The sequence below is a fragment of the Opisthocomus hoazin genome, chromosome 1 (assembly GCF_030867145.1).
Source record: "Opisthocomus hoazin isolate bOpiHoa1 chromosome 1, bOpiHoa1.hap1, whole genome shotgun sequence".
Lineage (NCBI taxonomy): Eukaryota > Metazoa > Chordata > Aves > Opisthocomiformes > Opisthocomidae > Opisthocomus > Opisthocomus hoazin.
In genome coordinates, this window is record NC_134414.1 from 75,625,482 (window position 1) to 75,646,285 (window position 20,804).

The 20,804-nt window shown below is 43.8% G+C and overlaps 1 protein-coding gene and 1 long non-coding RNA gene across 2 annotated transcripts in view; one reads left to right on the forward strand and one right to left on the reverse strand.

The window, feature by feature from the left end:
- Positions 1-1,414, reverse strand: part of SLC9A2 (solute carrier family 9 member A2) — a 34,866-nt gene extending 33,452 nt beyond the window's left edge. The window contains exon 1 of the mRNA XM_075426345.1: positions 1,138-1,414. Within this exon, the coding sequence (XP_075282460.1) occupies positions 1,138-1,414 (277 nt within the window). The remainder of the gene's footprint in view (positions 1-1,137) is intronic.
- On the forward strand, positions 734-20,529 carry LOC142361952 (uncharacterized). The gene is made up of 2 exons (XR_012764545.1): positions 734-957; positions 20,070-20,529. It is a non-coding gene; the product is annotated as an uncharacterized LOC142361952 (long non-coding RNA).
- The last annotated feature ends 275 nt before the right edge of the window (positions 20,530-20,804 follow it).

Below are 20,804 nucleotides of genomic sequence, written 5' to 3' on the forward strand. Positions count from 1 at the left end.
TTTCTGGCTATTACAGTTCATGATATACTTGAGGGTATCATATTTGAACTCTGTCCTGATTCTGCAAACACCTAAATACATACTCGAGACTAAGTGTGCATCTTTAATGCATTAAGATACATGCATCCTTAATATTTCTGCACAAAGTAATGAAGCCATGGCAAGTTGCTCGGGTAGAGGATCAGGCCCCCAGTCACAATGTTAGCTGTGGCCGGAGCTGAGTACAGATCACTGATTTTGCAGAATCCTAATTACCTGATCACTAACCAGAATGTGACACGGTCTATTCAAATGTCCCAAGCAGAAGTCAGAGTTTTATCAAGATGTTTTATCAAAATGAGTGTGATCACAGTTTTTACTGAACTCTGAGCTGCAAAATCAAGACTTCTGAATCAAACAAGTGGAGTATGAGTAAACTTTTTTTGTTGTTCCCACGGCTATATTCCTTATATTATGATTATCTTCCAGTTACGAAGACACAAAGTTCATTGTTTGCAGAGATTTTGTGATTTTTAAATAGCTCTCTAGCACACCTTTACCTGACATTCTTTAGATTACTACACGGTACCTCTTTTTCTTCTCGGGACGTAGAAAGCTAATTGCAAACATTAGATGTATACATATAATCTGCACCAAACACAGTGAAACTATGCAGTACAAATATTTTCCACATGAGGGAAGAGGTGGCCTTTCTTACTCATCCAGCGCCGTCTTTTTTTGCCCGTCTGGGGACACGAGCGAACGGTGGGAAAGCACAACGAGGAGGCTTACTCTGCCCTCATAAATATTTGCTTTCCATCGATCCGTCGCTCTGTCCTGGGAACCCTCCTTACACCCGGCGTCATCTTAAGAAGAAGACCGCGCTCGGATGACCGCGGGGCGACGGAGGAGCAGCCAGCCGCGCCCGGAGCGACCCCCGCGCCCCGCAGCCCCCCGCCTTGCCGCAGGGGACTGGAGGTAACCCCCTTTCCCGAAACCCCCGCCTCCCCGACAGCCGAACCCCGCCCGGGCACCCCGCCCCGCCGAGGACCAGCAGCCCCCCGCCGCCCCCCACCCCCTGCCCGCACCCCGGCCCGGCTGCCTGCGGCGGGCCCGGGGGGACGGAGGGAGGGAGGGTCGCCCGACGGCCCCGCTCACCGATCTTGGCGAGGGAGGCCAGCAGGATCCAGAGGGTGATCTCGAAGGGGATCTGGACGTGGGGGTAGTCCAGGGTGAAGACGTGCAGCCGCGTCTCCTCGAAGGCCGCGCCGCTGGGGCTCGGCGGGGCGCCGGTGCCCATCGCCCCGGCGCCGGGCGGCTGGCTCTCCGAGGTGGCCCGCGCCTCCGCCACCCGGGCCGCCAGCACCGCCAGCACCGGCACCAGCAGCGGCAGCGGGGGCGCGGCCCGGCGCGGGGGGCCGCCGCGGCTGCCCATGGCGTCCCCGCTCCCGGCCCGGCGCGCCGCTGCCCTACGGCCCCGCGCCGGCCGCCGCCGCCACCATCCCGCGGCCGCGGGCACCTGCCGCCGCCGCGGCCCCGCCGGCTCCGCCTCCTCCCCGGTGACTGGGCGAGTCCCAGCCCGGCGACGCCGGCCGGCAGCGGCGGCCCCGCTCTCCCCGGGCCGCCCCCGGGGCCGCCCCCGCGGGGCAAAGCCGCGGGCCGGACCCCGCCGCGGCCGCCCGCCGCCCCCGGGCCGCCGTCAGAGGCCGCGGGAGCGCCCGGGAGGGGGCCGGGTCCCGGCCGTCGGCAGGTGCCCCGGCCGGGTGCGGGCCAGCCGGCCGCCGGCCCGGGGTGCTCCGGCCTGAGAGGGTGCTCGGGCGCCCGGGGCCCGGTTCCCGCGTCCGGCGGCGAAGGGGCCGGCGGAGGGACAGGCGGCGGCGGGGTGCGCTGCTTTGGCTCGAACCGCTTCGAGAGAGATTCGTGCGGCGTCGTATAAATACACGTGCTTACATAAACGTGCGTATGTAAACTAACCTGGAGAGTGAACACACTCTATATGGACATGTACACGCCTACATCAGGTACGCGTGCACGCATCGTCTGTATACACACACAACAACCCCAAGCAGCGCTGCAGGCTTGGGGAGGAGCGGCTGGAAAGCTGCCCGGCGGAAAAGGGCCTTGGGGTGTTGGTCAACAGCCGGCTGAACATGAGCCAGCAGTGTGCCCAGGTGGCCAAGAAGGCCAACGGCATCCTGGCTTGTACCAGGAATAGCGTGGCCAGCAGGAGCAGGGAGGTGACCGTGCCCATGTACTCAGCACTGGTGAGGCCGCACCTGGAGTGCTGTGTTCAGTTTTGGGCCCTTCACTACAAGAAGGACATTGAGGGGCTGGAGCGTGTCCAGAGAAGGGCAACAAGGCTGGTGAGGGGTCTGGAGAACAAGTCTTATGAGGAACGGCTGAGGGAGCTGGGGCTGTTTAGTCTGGAGAAGAGGAGGCTGAGAGGGGACCTTATTGCTCTCTACAGCTACGTGAAAGGAGGTTGTAGTGAGGTGGGTGTTGGTCTCTTCTCCCAACTAACTAGCGATAGGATGAGAGGCAATGGCCTCAAGTTGCATCAGGGGAGGTTTAGGTTGGATACTAGGAAGCATTTCTTTACTGAAAGAAATTGGAAGAAATTTATTGGTCAGGCATTGGACCAGGCTGCCCATGGAGGTGGTGGAGTCACCATCCCTGGGGGTGTTTAAAAAAAGTGTAGATGTGGCACTTCGGGATATGGTGTAGTAGGCATGGTGGTGTTGGGTGGATGGTTGGACTCAATGATCTTAGAGGTCTTTTCCAACCTATGATTCTATGATTCTACGTCCGAATTGCTTTTACGTATATGTATATACAGACTGCATATGTACATAGGTATATGTATGAGCGTATGTCCGAATGTGTATGTACACACATACGGGTGTGTATATGTATATATATTTCACTAAGGTAATTTTTATATATGTATATACATATGCGTATACATGTGTATGTGTATATGTACATATATATATTGCCATTGCCAAGTACAGGAAAGATCCTTCTGCCAAATATATGAAAGAGAACATTCCAGTCCCACTAATTAAGGGTTAAATCCTGGTGGTTTAGAGAGTTAAAAGAACACACTCCACATACATATATGTATGTAGGTTCACATATATGTATACATATGCTATGTATTTTATATATTGTGTGTTATATAATGTGATACATAATTATATAATATATAGGATATTATATAACTACATAACACTGTATATAAATATATAGTATATGAATATATATTATCTAGATGTTGCCCTTTATCAAACACGATAGGCACAATCCTGTTCCTGTTAATTTAAGAGATTCACATTCTGTTAATTCAGAGAGTTAAAAGAATAGGCTGTATAAACATATATCAGTGTTCATACATATATTCTCATATATGTATGTATAAATATATATACATATATAACTAGTAGTATCTTTACGTATGTGTGCGTGAGTGTGTGTTGCCAATATTGAACATGCCATTGGCAAAATCCTGTTCCTGAAGGTATTGGGAATTTGCCATGGATTTCAACACAGCCGATAGTCCCATCAGGTAGGGCTGAGCACCGGCTTTCTGTATTTCCTGAAAGAATGGAATCTCAGCCACAACATGCTCATGACTTCAGCACTTGTGAGCAAGACAGAATTCCAAAGCTCAAACTCATAAAATCGTTATAGCACACCGTGCTGCGTGCCTTTATAGCAAAGCATGTCTTTCTTGACTTCAAATAAAACTAAAGCAGGTAGTAAGAGCTCTGCTTTTATCCCCAAATAGCAAAAAGTAACCAGTGGCTATCATTTGTGTAGGGAGTTGACTATCTGTAGCTGTCATTTACCCCCAGAACCTGAAAACAGGGCACTAAGCCTATGGTTTTAATGCCAAATTTTACAAAAATGACATTAATAAAAGTTTTTTCTTTATGTTATCTAGAAGTCAGCCAGAAGAACACGCTTGGATACTAGCCACTGTATACATCATCTAACCCTCTAGCTGCATGTGATATCTTCATAGGTCCTTTTATTTGTTATAGTAGATTCTCTGAAATAAGGGAAATAGATAAATATTTCCAATTCTGAGGACATTTCCTTTATATGCGAAACAAAAAAAAAAAAAGAGGAAAATGGTCTTTCATTCCTGAATTTCCTGGTTCCTGTCAGCAGGCTATCCATAAGAAGAGAAGTCTAACCCTCAGGTGAAGGAGACAGCATTGTCTCTTATGCAAATCAGACTGTAAATCATAAAATTCATTCACTCTAAAATCATCAGATCTGTCATTGTAATTGCATGTCTCTTTTTATGACCTTTCCCGCAGACAAAGAAAGCCTTTCTGAAAAATATTATGAAATTTTATATTATGAATATAATAACTTTCATAAGTTATTATGAAAGCTCTCCAAAGAGCAGTGTTACAGATCCTGTACAGTTACCTGCCTGCAGGATATTGCACTGGTCTGAGAATTATCTTCAGTAGTGTCAATGAAAAAGCATTGGCAAGAGCAAGCTGGCCAAGGCTACTGGAAGTATAGTTGTTTATATACTGTCCTGTCAACTCTTTCCTCTAATATCACCTCATAATTCCCCTCGATGCTGGGATTCGTATCTCCATTCAATAGTCACAGCAGAAACATGCTGTAGAGCAGGGCACCGGACCACCGTGCCATAGCCCTGCCAGCATTTGGAAATCGTGAACAACTGGCTGAGTGTTTTCAGTTTGCCACCAAAGGGGAAGGAAGACTTTGGGTGGATGGGAAAGTGCCGAGGCATGAGAAGGTGGAAGAAGGTCCCTTCTCATGGAAAATGTTCTTCATTGCTGCCCTTTTCATTACAGGCAGTGAGGGGTGACAGAGCCCGGCTCCTGTGGACTGGCAGAGATAGAGCGATGCTTTGGCACCCAGGTCATGCTTTTACAGTCACAAAGTTTCTCCCGGACACAGGAATATGGGCACTTCCTCAGGGCACCATCCACATATTTGCGATTATTTTTCCTCTTGCTTTCCTCCTCTCCAAAAATAAAAGGGCACACACAACAGAAATCCTTCTAGGTCTGACGCTGCTGTGTAGGTCTGGGTACTAGGCTGTTTTGGTTGTTTTTTTTTAATAATATTGTGAAAATGAGAAGTTGGTAAATGGGAAGAAAAATAAAACAAGGGAAAGACGTCATTAATCCTGAGACTGTGACTTACATGCCAGTAGTAAAAAGGGAAATAACACATCGACACAGACCCCAAAAACTGGCAAAGTGAAGAAAACTGGATTGGAGAGGAATTACTAGAGTTGATACTGTTTATTTTTACACCAAAACAGCCTGTTTTGTGGATGAGAATATCCAACATTTGGACGGGAATTGCCTTTATAGGCTAGCACGATACAGCAGGGCAGTGGACGATGCTTGACCCTGGAGCTTGTTGAAAAAGATGCAGTGAAGCTCAGAACAGCATGAGGTGCTGAAGGTTGCGTGGAGTTTCTCTCCGCATTTGCAGCACATGCTGCTTTTTGTTGCCACCAGCCCTGTGCAGCTGGTCCCACGGATGCTGAAGAGTTTCGCCACCGGTGAAAGGTCTTTAAATCCAGGCAGAGATTTGCCTGAGACAGCAGAGCAGGGTGTGATATTCCATTATCTCTGCTTCACCCAGGGCTTATGAGACCGCAGCAGCAGCATCACTCCCCTCCACCACCGCTCGAGCTGTGCTGTTCCTGCTGGTATCCTCACTAGAAGGAGCTCCTTCTGAGGGCATGGCCGGGGATGTTGCCATATTGAGAAAAACATTCCCGAGTCTCAAAGCTGCCTGGGGAGGGAGGGGGGTCCCCTCGCCCAGGGAGAGAGATGGAGGAGAGGTGAAGGTGCGTCCCTGGCGCCGCGGTGTCTCGTCATGGCTCTGCCCTGACAGCTCAATGCATCTGCTCCCGCTTCAGAACAATCTTCTGTCGGGTCGCTCCGCACCATTTCAGCGATAGCACAAAGAGAAAGCACGGACGCTGCACTTGCCTGGTTGCAACGGATCCATGGAGGACCTTCCCGCAGTGCAGTGCCCCCACCAACGCCTCACCGCCCGCGCCGCGCCGTGCCATCTGCACCCGGGTGTACTTTCATCTCTTTAATTCTGCTCGCAGGCACTGTCTGTTTTGCCAGATGCCGTGCTAACAGCGTTTCACGTGACAAAGCGCATGCTATTTTATACATCAGGATGGTAACTCACATAATTCAGTTTGTTTACCTTTTAATCCATTTATTGATTACTACTGGAAATTACTGCCAGAGCAAGGAACCGCTCAGGCTACCCACAGTGCGCGGTTTGGGAAAGAGAGGCATTGGCAGTCACACCGCGCAGGTTCGCAACAGCTCGGGTAGTTCATACGGGTGTTAGTGACAGTTTGGTTTTACTTTTGCTGTAGCAGGCACTGGGACTTGTTAACAGCTTTGACTTATGCAGTTGTACGTCATCTGTTAATATTAATCCAACTTTATCTATATAGTAGGAAAAGATCTATCTTTATTGCTGTTATCAAAACTCTGCTTTCACAATGAAAAAAAAATACGCGGATTTGAACAAATAGGAATTTTCACCATATCATAACTTTAGCTCCATTTTTAGGGATTCCCTAAAAATCATGAGCTCATATTTTTGTACTTCATTTTTTGACCTCTCTTCGATACCAAGGAAGCATTTCTGGAAGACGTTACTGTGATGATTTCAGTAACTGGATCTCCTGTGAGCAATGTTATAGGTGTTATCTAGTAAATATGATCAAAAAATCAAAATTGTTGGGGGAAAAATAATAAATGTATTAATAAGTATTTGTCCGTAATTTTCATGGCTGTTTTAGTTTGATAGACATTTTCAGCAGATTAAAAAAAAATGTCATATTCTACTGCTGATATTTTATTTTGATGGAGATTAACTCTGTGCAGAGGAGCTCTTCGGTTGCATACTTCTTAAATTTTCTCAGACACAGTCCAGGTAACAGTATTGTAAAATCTGTGTTTCTGGTTCAGAAGAAAAGTACAAATTTCACCCTTCTTCCTAGCCACTTCTCTAAAACAGACAAAGGTTTTCTCCAATTTTCCCCAAAGTACAGTACAGGAGACTTAAACACAGGCCATCTTACTGACATACATCAGTGCATTACTAAAATAAACTTGTCAAAAATTATAGTAGTTCCATTAGAACAAAGAAGGCAGTTTTGAGGTTATCTCAGGTAAAAAGGCGGTTCCTCTTGGCATCTGCAGTTGCATGGGAATCACAGTAATGCAGGGAAAACCTGTGCTGAGGGTACATGTCACCGGGATTTTCAAAGAGCTAAGAGAGAACAGACACAAAAGAGGTGAGATAAATCTTTTATACTTCTTTAGAAATAGCTTCCTTGGAGATTAAAGGATTATAAAACACAAAGATTCTTGACTGAGAGTTGTTTTCTTTGGGAGGGGAGCTGGTGGCTCACCTGCATGCGTTGTGCTAACAAACATTTCTCAAAATTTCTCTTCCATTAGAGGTTAGAGCTTTGTCATCAGGGCCTTGAGCATGTAACTCTGTCTCTAAATCCATTAATTAGTGAAAGAATATCTCAGCTATCGAGTGATTTATTATACGAAATCAATAGTCCATTGAGGATATGTTTTTCCACAGCCTTTTCCAGGGCTGCTTAGCAACCGTCCCCATAAACCAGGTCTACCAGAGGCATTACACCTTCCTCATACGGGCGCTTTAATGGCAGCAAATTTACTTGTGCAGGTCTGACCTTTGGTAAGCTGCTTTAAGGCCCTTAGGATGTTAACTGTTGTGTCTGCACAGCTCTGTTTTTAAATTGGAAAGGGCTGCGAAAGGGCACAGTTACCAGCACCCACCTAATTTTCCAGAAATAGAGGAGCAGCAGGAGCCGCAGCCTTCACGACCACGGGCGCGGAGCACAAAGGGAAAGGAGCATCGCTCTTTTTTTAATCTTCAGAAGCAGCCCTGTGAATGGAGCAGCAGCGAAGCTGAGCGTGAGTTCGCGATGGAGAGCGGAGACGGCCAGCACTGAATCCGGAGTGACAAACACTGCTCGTAGGGGGTCCCCTGAGGCCGCACGCCGAGGCCGCTGTGCCACAGCACCACTTGCAGTTATTCCAGCTGGAATCCCGGAGGGAGCAACCCGCTGCTGCTTCTGCAGGTTATGGGCAACCACCTCGCCAGAGCCAAAGCTGATCTGGGTATCAGAGTAATTGCACCCGCGTGAACGCTCTCCCGAAGTCTTCTCCTCAGGCCTTCCCCGGCCAGCTGGCGTGTGCACAGGCACTTCTGCTCACCGTGAGTAAGCATCTCTAGCAGGCTCAGCCAGGAAGCTCTGGGAGAGCGTTTTGTGCCTCGTACCAAATAACGGAGAGGTTTTTGCAGTGCTGCAGGGCACCGGCATTAAATATCATCCCGAAGAACAAAAAAGGGACCCTCCATCAGCTGCTGCAGGAGGGCTAAGTGATGTTTCTAGTTCCAGAGGGACACTTGTAACCCAGGAAGGCTAATAACACATGAAGTTAATTTTTCCCGTTAATTGAAATTATAGTGCACTTCTGTTCATAAGACAGGCAAAACCCGAGAGAGAACCCCCCTGGAGAGGGTTTGTGCTGTTTTTTCTTTCTTTCATTGTGTTCCAAATGATCTGGGTATCACTGGAAAATGACATCGTTGGGTACATTTGTTGGAAACCCGTAACTGGAGATGACAGATTGGTCTCCATCCCTTAAGGATTAGAACAATCTAATTGTTTAATAGCTAAGCAACAGGTTTAATGTTTAAACTGTAAATTCCCTCTTTAGCTCATTCTGCAGCAGGACACTTGGCTGTTGAATGATTTCTGAGGCCATGTCCCCACTCTGGCTGTCAAAAATAGCCACTGTTCTCAAGTCTAGCACCTCTCACTGCCATGAATACAGAAATACTAATTTAAATGTTTAACTTTCGGGGGAAAAAAAGTTAATGACTAAAAGAATGCCTCCAGTTTCAACCTTACAATGGCATCATAACCAACAAGGAGAATTTTCCTTCACAAGCAGAGTTTGATAGATTTATAAACGTATTTTTAAATGCTTTCCCGTGAGTTCAAGTGCTGGAGTTGGTGACTGAAGTGATTCCTTTAGTGCTATAGCCTATATTTACAACTCTGGCAACCTTTAAATCATAGAGGCGTAACCTCTGTTTGCAAAGGGCAAGGTAAAGGCTGACACAGTCCTGGAGTTCTGGGAGGCCTTCTGCTAAGCTGCATTTCTTACTCACACTTTGTCAGTAGATTAATGGCACAAATGTGTTGAACAAATGCTGCTTTCAAAAATGCTGAGGGTTTGCTGTCTGAGTTTTTTTTCTAAAGAAAATTTAATTTAAAAGTAAATGTTACAATGTTTTTCAAACAGTTCTGAAGCAAGCAAAAAATGTGTCCAAGCTATGCTCTGTCTCAAATCAAATCAACTGCCACGTTAGTCCTAGACTCGCCTGCTATGACCAGTTCCTGTGGCCCAGGAGCTTTCTGCTGTGTGCTTGCCCTCAGTTCGTAAGCACAGTCTAAAGACTGCTCCCTCCTTCACTGACATGAGCTGGCTTGTATAGGCTGAGCAGGGTAGGTTTAGGGCCTTGGTAAGTGCTTTTCTAAGACGACTCAGATCTGCAACAGGAGTCTAGAAAGGACTACTGGGATGCCTTACAGAGCATCATCCTGTAGCCAGTAGCTGGAATAGCTGGAATTGCTATGCCTATGTGGGTAGTACAGCGAGCAGTTTACTCCATGGCCACTTCCCACCTTCCCCCTTGTTTCTGACACTTCCTTATGTCTCCCTTTTATACCAAGAACCCACCTGCAAAATATGAACACATACACCCTGTGCTCACTCAGACAGAGCTGAACAGCCCCGGTTATATGAAGGGGTTAAATAGTGAGCATATATCATCTACAAGAAGGAGAAACCTAGAGTAGGTGATATTTTCTGTACACTATATATAACTTTCTGTTAGGGCTCAGAAATACACATTTCAAGAGTTAATGAATTCTTACTTCTTTTCAGTGGGTTCAGTTTATGTCTTGCTTAACTTTCCCCAGCTTTCCTTACTTCTTATTTCTCTTTATCCAGTCTACTCACTAAAGTTAATTAGCCATTGCTTGCGTCTCTTATGATACCATGTTTTCATTGCATAAGGTTAATAAACCCTTGCAGAATCTTTAACTGTTGATCTCAGCTGACTGGCTTTAGGACCAGCAGACAGCTGGCATGAATGTAGGTTTTCCACATGACTTGGTGGAAGTTTGCCTTTAAATTTTACACAGAATGTTATATATGGCTTTTTTTCAATAAAAGTTCGTCCAGTTCATTGTTGTTCCGAAGTCACATGTAGAAATAAACTGTCCTCACCTCTTCACATAATCCTGTCCTTGGGAAAGTTAGCACAGAACAATAAGGTAAGAAATTAATGAAAATCATTCATTCAAGACGGAATATCATGGGAAAGTCCACCCTCTCCATTGCTGCGTAAGATTAACCTGTGTTTGGAAGAATACAGTCAGTGAGGCTGCCAGAGTTAAAAGAAAGACTTTGGTTTGAACTTCCCTGTAGGCACCATAAACATGGAGTCAAAAGGACTATGGCTGTTAAACTCTGCCTCTTCTCTCTGTAGATAACGGGTACAGCATTCAGCCGCACACCAACCCCCCCCCCCCCAAACCTGCAGCCCCGTCATTAGCACTTCCTTCTGTGCTGGTGAATAGCATCAGTATGTGGGGTTAACAGAGTCTCAGCCTAAAATATTCAATGTTGCAGTGGTTAGAGCGAGCAGCAGCCAAGCATCAAAACCCTTTGTTTTATAGAAAGAGCTTTCTCTTGATCTCAGAGATGATATGGTTGAGCCCCATGCCTCATTTAACCTTCCAAAAGAGTGTAAAGAATAATGTACAGTAGTTTCATTATCAGAGTTTTCCAAATAAAAAATGAAAAGTCATAGGACAAATTACTAATATTATAAAACTTTTAAAGAATTTTAATGGCATTTTAAGTTGGGAAGATGGATGCAGGAGCTTTCAGGAATGGAAAATGTGGATGTTTCATTGGAAACCTTCCAGTTGAGTGGAAACTTTTGTTAACAAACTAATGGTTGATGGCTCTGTAGAAACAAACTGGACACATTGGCATCATAAGGAAGACAGCAAATTTTCTTTGTCTCAGTGAAATGACTTCAGTTAACTTTAACAGCATTTGATAAACTTTTTAAATGCAAGACATATGTAATGCACACCACTGGAAAAATCTGATGAACCTTTTCAGTGATCACAATCCTTTGGTGATCAGCAGTATCACTTTGACTCCCATACCCTCGGTATCTACCTATATTCTGTCTTTGATTACTCTGGAATACTAATAGTTCAGTAGAGAACCAATTTACTGCTTCTACATGGTCTAACAGCTCGCCTCTTTTACATTTAGATGCAGAGATTTGATACCTATATCTATACATTTACATACAAACACACACATACATATATGTGTATAATTGTTTTTATATTTTATATACCCTCCAAGCAATTAGCTCTGATCAACAGTCCTACATGTTACTTCTCCTTTTGTACATCAATGCAGATATTGCAACTGGAATCTGCTCCTGTATTTTTAAATTGTTACAGCGAGGCATAGATACTTAAATGTTAGAGTTCCCAACTTAATCCCAAGCATTTACAAGTTATAAAATAAAGCAGTAGGATTTGATCCCACAATTACATGTGGTGATCAAAATGTGAGCATACCTTTTAATCAGAGAAAAGGCTACACAGGGAAAACAACCAACCAAACAAACAAAAAAACCCTTCACGAAAACCATTTTAATAAGTGTAGCAGGAAAGTTCAGAGGAATGGTAAAGTGCCTTCTGATGCCTACAACAAACAAATCTACTCACAGAAGCCATGTCAGGATAGCATTACTTTATCAAGAAGATTATATCCATTTCCTTGTATTTTAACCTGCCTCTGATTGCTTTCTTGTGCAACAGTCTTTCTTGGAACATTACATCATGGAAAACAAAGGTGGAGCAATTATGCTCAGGAACATTAACTACCGGTACTTTTTTGAACTCCTCCTGCATGATGCTCCATCTACACCTCCCGAGGAAGGAATCTACTGCCAAAAAACAGAATTAGCAAAATTTCTAATAGAGTTGGTGAAAGGGGTTATCATCTGTTGATACACAGAGATAAATAAATCCCGTTCGCCATTTGCAGGCACCTTGGCAAATGCCAGGAAAATAACAATGCCAGTTCTGAGGAGAGGAGCAGAGGCTGCATGTCTGTCCTGTGCAATCAACTTCTGCTTGTCTTGTGGTGAAGTAAGTTTGTCACATAAGCAGTTTGGTTCTCGTCTCAGCCTAACCAGCCTGTTGGTGCCAGTCCTGTAATGGTAGCAAAAACCATCCCACAGTGTTTGAAATAAACCAGAGCAGCCAGTTATCTGAAAAAACTCAGACTTGTGCTTTCTATTGTAGAAGTCAAATGCCTTAAAGCCTGAATCTGTATGAGGTCCAGCAGCAGGGGACTAACAAATTTTTGATCCTACATGTAGTGCAGCCCTGGCAGAGGGATCCCCAGACTAGCTCGGGACAATACACACCTGGGCAGATATGTTACTAGGGCAAAATAGCTGGGCTTCTCAAATGAACATGGGCACAAGACCCACAGATATGTTGATACAGCTGTTCTGGAAATCGCTTTTTTAAAGCTAATGTAAGTATCTGGGTACAGAACTACAGTAGAAAGTGTCAGTATGTTCTTAACAACTGTTCACAAGTTCAGCCCTAGCATCACATAAAACGTCTACAGATGCTGCTCATAGAAAGACCAAAATCACTAAAACCCCTTCAAGTCCTCGGTAAAAGGTAGTCATAACTTTATTTTCAGTGTGGTCATCTGTCCTTTAGCAATGGCATCTGTGTCCAAGCTTGTCACCCTGGGCGCTATTTAGGGCTCCTGGAAAGAAGCAGTACAGGCCCATCAATCACTGCCTGTAGATGCTGCCTCTTACAGCTGAGCACAAAAGGAGCCCCAGGTTGACAGGCTGGCGCACACATCTGAATCCAGATGTGGTGGCTTCCAACCCCTCATTTGTCCTGCTGCTGCTATTAAAATCATGGACCAAGCTGAGCAAGGTGCATCCTCCCTCACTGTTCACCACATGTACCTCTTTCATGATTTTTTCTTACAGTGCTTGGATGGAATATAAGTTTTGGCCATTGCTAAGAGACTTGCAGCTGTGTGCATTGTCCGGGTCTTCTCCAAGTGACTACTCACAAGAGAGGAAAGGAGTCATGGATGAGGGGTTGGACTAGACAACCTCCAGAGGTCCCTTCTCAACCATTCTGTGATTCTGTGATGAGCAGGGGTTTTACCTACCAACTTTGCAGTGGTTGGTACTCCGGGAGCTACAAAGCCTTCTCTCCTGGAATTGCACCTCAGGTTTGTCCCACCTGCAGCATGCTAAAGCAGGATGAGCAGAGAGATGCAAATTGCCAAAATCACAATGGTTAAAAGAATGGCAGGTTCAGATGCAGTTTTTGGAAATGGGCATAATTGGTAGGGTTCAGAGCTGGCACTGAGCAAAGAAGTTGGCTTCTGACTCAGGAGGTCACTCAAACTCTGGGTTTGGACTGTCCCATTCACCCTGAGAAATCATGCTCAAATGCTTCTGTGTGAGGCCAAAACCAGAAAGTATGTAAGTGTCCTCGCTGTAAAAGATCAAGCAATTGACCCAACCAGCAATTATTGCAGGATCCAGCTAATCTCCACATACACAGAGGAGGAGAAGTTTGGGGCTGTTTGAATGAGGAAATCCTGCCTTGCTGAACTCAGTTGCAAAAAAATCCAAGCCCAAATATGATTTCACCCTATATTATACTCTTGCCAGTGTGGAGATTTTTGGTTATAGATAAGGATCAGCCAGGGTTTATTGCAAAGTTTATTTTGTAGTAAGTCTGTAGCAGTAATTAAAGTTCCAAAACAGTTTTCACATACTAGTAATTTAAAGAAAAGTACATCTCTGAAGATGTAATTTTCCATTTTTAATCTCCATCCAAAGATATTCTTTAACTTTGAGCAAATTCCTGTCAAACAGTTATAATTGTATGAAAAAAGATACTTTTCCAGATGTGAAAAAGATGACTGCTGACTTCTTCCTTTCTCATCTATAAGATAAGCCAAAAGAGCTGACCTCTTAAGACTGGTACATAAATAACAACTCAGGAAGTTGTTCATAAATGCACTGTAAGAGTAAACTGGAAAAGAACTAAATTATAAAGCCTGAATGCTGGGTAATAACAATGCACAGTAGAAAAATGGCAATAAGCTATTTTCATTCTTTTTGAGTCACAACCTGCTTCCTAAACCATACCTGAGGTTGCAAAACTAATATACATGGAACTGGGTCTCAGCTTTAGCACAGATATCAGAGCGTGGGTGATTTCAGTGTTCAGTGCAAAAGTTGTTGCTATATACAATATTACAAATGTTCATTCTGGAATTATCTCAAGCAACCAAAAAAAAAAATTGTCCTATCATAAGGTAAGCTTGGCAGAAAATAATTATTCTTTATATAGAATGGTTCTATGTGCTATTCTAATGTAGATATAATTTATTTAATGTATAAACTCTTCCAGGAATAGAGCCTGTTCTTGGGGTATCTTTAGAAGAGTGGGTGGGTAACTGGAGAACTCTAATATGTAGAGGTCTTTGCAGGATGCTAAAAATATTGAGGCAAAGAAATAATTGATCCAACCTAATCACCCAGCTGTGCTTTCCATCCTGACTACTCCCCACAAAAATTTGTCAGACTCATGCACAATGAAAAAAAGCAGACATAATTTCCCAAAAGTCAGTGAAGGTCTCTGCCAGCATGATTAATTATATATGGAAGATACATCAATACTCCCTTCATGCCTGACAGCATGAAGCTCTCAAATAGGTAGCTATAGAATCCTCTAATATCCAGTTAATGGTATCAAAGTGCACTGTTCTGTTATTTCATTTTCTGATTTTATCTATATCAAAATAACATATTGCTTTATGTACAGTTTTTGTTTTTTATTAAAACCAGGATGAACATTAAAACCAGGATGAACTTGGGTCTTTCTCCTCCTTACACTTGCAGAAATTATTCCCTACAAGGCCTGAATGAGGATACCATAGTGGATACCAGTAAATTGTCCTTACTGATATCTGTTTGTCTCTTGTGAGAAGGATGTTTTAGGATCAAAGGGACAGCAGTGGTTCTGGAAAGTATACTAAAAATAAATCTTCTCAAGCTCTGGTGGAGGCACTAACAAATTAAAATACCTGAACTGGGAAAACTAAACTCACAGTTTTGTGGTCATTGTCAGACCTGCCATAACACTGGGCATAGAAGGAAAAAGATACCAATCTGTATTTCTGTGGCTCCTAGAAAAGCCAAAGAGTGTGGGTACCAGTTGCTTACTGGACAGCACCAAAACGTAAAATAACTTTAACAGCGTGAAGTCCTGATCCTCACTTGTGCCTCTGTTTAACACCAAGTAGTCCTTAGCAAAAGAACAAGTATGAAAAAAAGTAAGGACGTAATACTCCGATTTCCACAAGCTACTTAGCTCTTAATGGAAGATTGCTTATTGCTTTCAATAACTTCAGTCATACAGGATCAATCCTTAAATGCTTGCTGTAGTGAGACTACTCCCAACCTTGAAGTTAAGCATTAAGGTCCAGATCCTTGTGGGTATTTATGTGTTTAATTATTTTCCTGGGTCAAAACTAGCCCATAAAGGCATGTTCCAAATTCTTGGTCATAAAGGCATGACAGGTCCTAGAGACTTCTCTCTGCCACAGGCAGCCCGCCAACTGGAAAGCTTCTTTGTCTCGAAACTTCAAGAATACTGTGCGTCAGGCTGGCACAGGGAACCGGTCACCAAACGCAGATCACGCAATACATACAGGCATGATGTTTTACTATGGTGATATAAACTCCTGGAATGCAGTATAGCACTTGATAAAAACACATCTCCCCTGGCCTGTTACGTCCTCTATCTTCATGCCAATAGTTTTGAATTCCACACTAAAAAGGAGTAAGTTGTCTAAAAATAATCTTTAAAAGGCAACTGTCCTGATGAGGGTTCTGACTTCAGTGGGTGTTGGGAAATAGTCGTTTTCATACGCAACCTGAAAGCTGCTCCCTCTTTGCATGGTTTACTTTTGTTCCTGCTTAATCCTAGCAGAAGAGTTGAACCTGTCACCTTTCCTGTTTGGCTCTTCAAATACATTGCTTAATTCCATCAACAGAGGTCACTGCAGCTCTTTTCCTCTTGGGTGAAAGCATGCCTTTTCCAGCGGATAAAGCACAATTAAGGCTCTCATCTAGCAGAATTTTAGTTTATTCATTAGAGACCTGCACAGGAAAATTTGCACCTAGTGTGAGGCTGGGAAAAAAACATAATAATAATAATAATAATAATAATAATAATAATAATAATAATAATAATAATAATAATAGGTCTTTTGAGCTTTGGAACTTAACCTAATTTATGTGAGCCTGTAGTGACGTTTTGAGCTTTGTTGCTACATCTGTCTTTCTTTTCACCACCTGGGAACAAGATCTGTAAATCTGGTCTTGGCACTGGCTGTTATATCTGCTCTGCAGCACTTGATAAATCAGCATCAGGCATTTTTGCATTAGGGAAAAGGAAGAAAAAAGCTCCTGAAAGAGCTCCTTCAAATTGCTAAGGCTTGATTAACAAATTTGTCAGCAGTCGTCACTTTCATTTGAATCTATGTTTGCACACTTATGAAAATGGTGGGGAAAGATTTTGGGATATTTATCATTAAGAGGAATTCAAGCCAAAGTGTCCATTTTGAGCCAGCAGTAATGTGAGCCTTGCAATTTTCTATTGCTAAACCCATTACAGCAGACTGAGTCAAATACGCTTACAGACAGAGAATCCTTTAGAAATAAACAGAATACAGGAGTCATAGGGAGACACTGTTAAATACATGTATATTACCTTTTTATGTGTACATGCAGAAATAGCTTAGTTTATTAAGTAGGAAAAGAACATTTATCTCAAAGCTAAAGCACTCATAATGCCTAGCTTTGAAAAAGATGCTTTTCATGCACGGGTGCCAAAATCACTTAAAGGTTGAGGAGAGTGGAATTCCACTTCAGACTCAGTAAGCTGTGTTTAGACGATGACATGAAGGTGTCTGCATGTGGGGTGGGTGTCTGAGCACCCACTGGAGTCACTGGAGTCTAAGCTGTTCATCGGACCACTGCAAGGTGGCCGTACCCATGTGTTTGACTGGTTTGGGCCACCAGCTGCCTGGTGCAGATCCCCAACGACTCCATCCCCAGGGGTACAGTCCAGCTCCGGCTGCTGCTCCAGGGAGCAAAGGGCTCCTGTGGCTCCTGTGCCAAATCTGGCAACTCAGATGGCTTGAAGCACCTGTGCATGACTTATCCCTGTGTGTCTTTATCCCCGTTGCACATATGAGAAAACAGAGGCACAGAAAGCTGAAGAAATCTATTCTGGGTCTAGCAGCTGTGCCAAACACCTATAGCCTCCTTTCCTCGCTGGACCGAAATGGAGGAAAAGCAACTTCCAGGGGGTTTTGTTGGAGGTTCCAAGGATAAAGTGTATTTGCCGTAGCATATTCGCTTTTTACAAGACCCTTCAATGTTACTAAGTTTTTGTAACTATGCAAAACACACAGAACTTGTGTAGTTTTTTGAAAGTAACAACAGTGAACGTACTAAAGAAAAACGAGTGAAGAATTACATCTCTTTTTACATTATGTATATTTGTATCTTAAATATGGCAAAATTTTATGATGTCTTTTAGGGCACTGAGTGTTTGTAAACAGTAGGTCCTGGTGCCTGGTTTGAAACAGTGCACAAACAATGTAATTTCTGTGTGGATGTTTTCTTTTTTGTGGTGAGAGCTGGACCAACAGTTTCAGCCTGTTTTTTTGTTCCTTTCTGTAGGTTTCAGTCACCTGAAAGCCTAAGGGAAGTAAAGGCAGACGTGGGGTCAGGGGACCAGGATCTCATGTTTGGTTCCTGGCACTGTTCCTATGCTACGTGCACACATGGCTCATTTGCTTTGTGCAAGTTTCTCCACTTCTCCAGTGGGGTTTTAACACTGGCATAATTCTCAGGATGGCCTGCCTCCGAACTGTCTGTGCCTTGTGTTCACACACTGTGCACCACTGCAAGTACTATCAATAGTCAACGTCATGTAATATTGAAGCTGAATATATGTGGGCATATGGCTCTCATTTACATATTGTTTTCTCACCCAGTGCAAGCTTCTGTGACGGGAAATTTGCCCTTAAAGAAAGGCACGAATAAAGCTAGCTAGAAGGCTATAGGTCTTATTCCAAGATATCTTAGAAAAATAAGAGCCCTTTTATTTTGGCATTTGTGCACAACTCGTTATTTTCACCCCTTATCACTGCTGATAATACAGTACAGCAAGAAGCAAAACCTGTTAGGCCCAATACTAACTAATAAGTCTAAGTTAATACCTGACATACACGTCAGTAAAAAAAGCAGTTTAACTTCAGGCTTCTTGTATGATAATTTGATATTTAGCTGAATAAGCTACTGATGGGAAAGCACTGAGCAGATGTGTAATGATCCGAGCTGTGTTTGCACGTGTAAAAGTGATGCTGCAGATGACTGATACCTGTGACCCCAGCTTACTGTGGCTGTTCTTGCCAGATACTTCTTTCTTCCTAGCTTTCTCCCACAAGGAAAGTAGAAGAAAAGTCAGGGATGATGTTCAGTTTGGGCGTCTACTCCTGACCAGCTATTCACTGTTGGTGTGGCCGCAGTCTCCGCAGTCTACCTTGCCAAAGAAAGAAAACTCTGCAAATCAGAGCTTGGCATTGTTTTCTTCAGTCCATGTCTCATTTCTTACGATTAAAAGGTAGTATAAACTCAGATTTTTCCAGGAGGAAGGGTGGGCTAGAAATGAACAAGAACCTATATTAACTTTTGAAATTTCACACCTATGAAACCAAAGCAGGAAAGAAAAAAGAGTTTCACTTGTGATTAACATTGAGATAGATTCTCAAAAGGAAATAAATTAGGTGAATTAGCTCAACAGATTTCCAGTCCTCTTAACTGGTTCAGAATATTACTCATGTTACCTTACACCTCTAATTTTAAGGTTCTTAAGTACAGTCAGTTTGGCAAAACAATAAACGTAATTGTCCTACCTAAAAAGCAAACAAAATATAAAGATAAGATTATCTGATTTTCCACTCTTAATATTTGTGTTCTATCCACATATGTAGATAGAAAATTAGAAAAAGTACCTATGAAGAAAGGAAGCTTGGAAATACTTGTTATATTTTCCAGAGTTTCCCACAGGCTTTTAAATACTAGTTTCCATTCATGCATGACAATAAAATGTGACATTTAGGGTCTAATGGCTACAGGAAAAACCTTGAAAGTGTCAGTTCTCAAAGTGAACATATCAGCAAGAAAACAGGAATCACTTCACAATTATTTTCATCTTCTGTTACTTAAAAGTCACATTTTTCATCCATAGCAATTTGATGATTTCCCCTGCAGATATTACTGGTCCTCTTTCTCAGACTACCTCACTCATAGAAACGGATTAATCTATCGTTCTTGTGCTGAAGCTGGTCACGGTTACTTCTACCAGTCTCTCCAGCCTGAAACGTGGCCTGCATTTCTGAATCTTGTATAACCTTCCTTAATTGCTCTACATACATCTAAACTACCTTTTGTCTTTTAAGTTGGCCTGATTTCTTGGCTGACACACAGAGCGGTACATCAGTCCATCTCGAGCTTCTGCCAAGGCATTCGTTCTTTTCCAACTATCACAGCTTCTCCCCACTGGCTCTGATGGACATGTGCCTGCTCCACTCACTCAAGTTTCGAGCTATATGCCATGAGGCGAATCCCCCCCTGCTTCTGCGTTCCTCTGTGGATGTCCTCCCCTAGTGTGACACATGAGCTACTTTTAGGTCCTTCACAGCATCCTTCTCAGTCCTGCTTGCTGGTGTTACCACGTAGCCAGTGTGTTCTTTCCCCAGGTGCCGTACAGATGTCAGTGGCAACCCTGACTACGCAGCTGCAGACTTTCCCAGCAGGCACCATTCCCCCAGGAAGAGGCACCACGGTGATGCGTTCCTTCCACGCACTCCATCAGATGGTACTTCTGGAGGTCATAGCTCTGGCACTCCCTGCGCTAGCTGCTGTCATGTCCCGATTGCTGATGCTCCCCTCACCCCTGTGCCCTCGATGGTAAGCTCTCTGAGGAAGAGATTCTCCTTTGACTACGCGTTCCTACTTGCCTGGGATATTCGTTGAAGAGTAACAACTGCAGCAAGAACAACGGGACCTAACAGTTAATCACACTGTGCAATAAATACAAAAGTATTGCTGGTTGCTCACAATGTACTATTGACCGTGATAGCTCCCTCCATTTTTCTGCAACATTCTGTTTGACCATTTTTGCTTTTACTATTAAAATATTTTCTTATTATGACTGTTCTTATTATTGTCTTATTTTTCTCATTGGTTAGCAAGTTCTGTTGAAGCGTATCTCCTATTTTCTCTACTGTTGAAAGCACAGGCTATTCACCATTGGTCAGGCATCAGAACGGGCTGCCCAGGGAAGTGGTGAAGTCACCATCCCTAGGGGCATTCAAAAAAATATAGATGTGGCACTTCAGGACATGGTTTAGCAGGCATGGTGGTGTTGGGTTGACGGTTGGATCTGATGATCTTAGAAGTCTTTTCCAACCGTAAAGATTCTATGATTATTC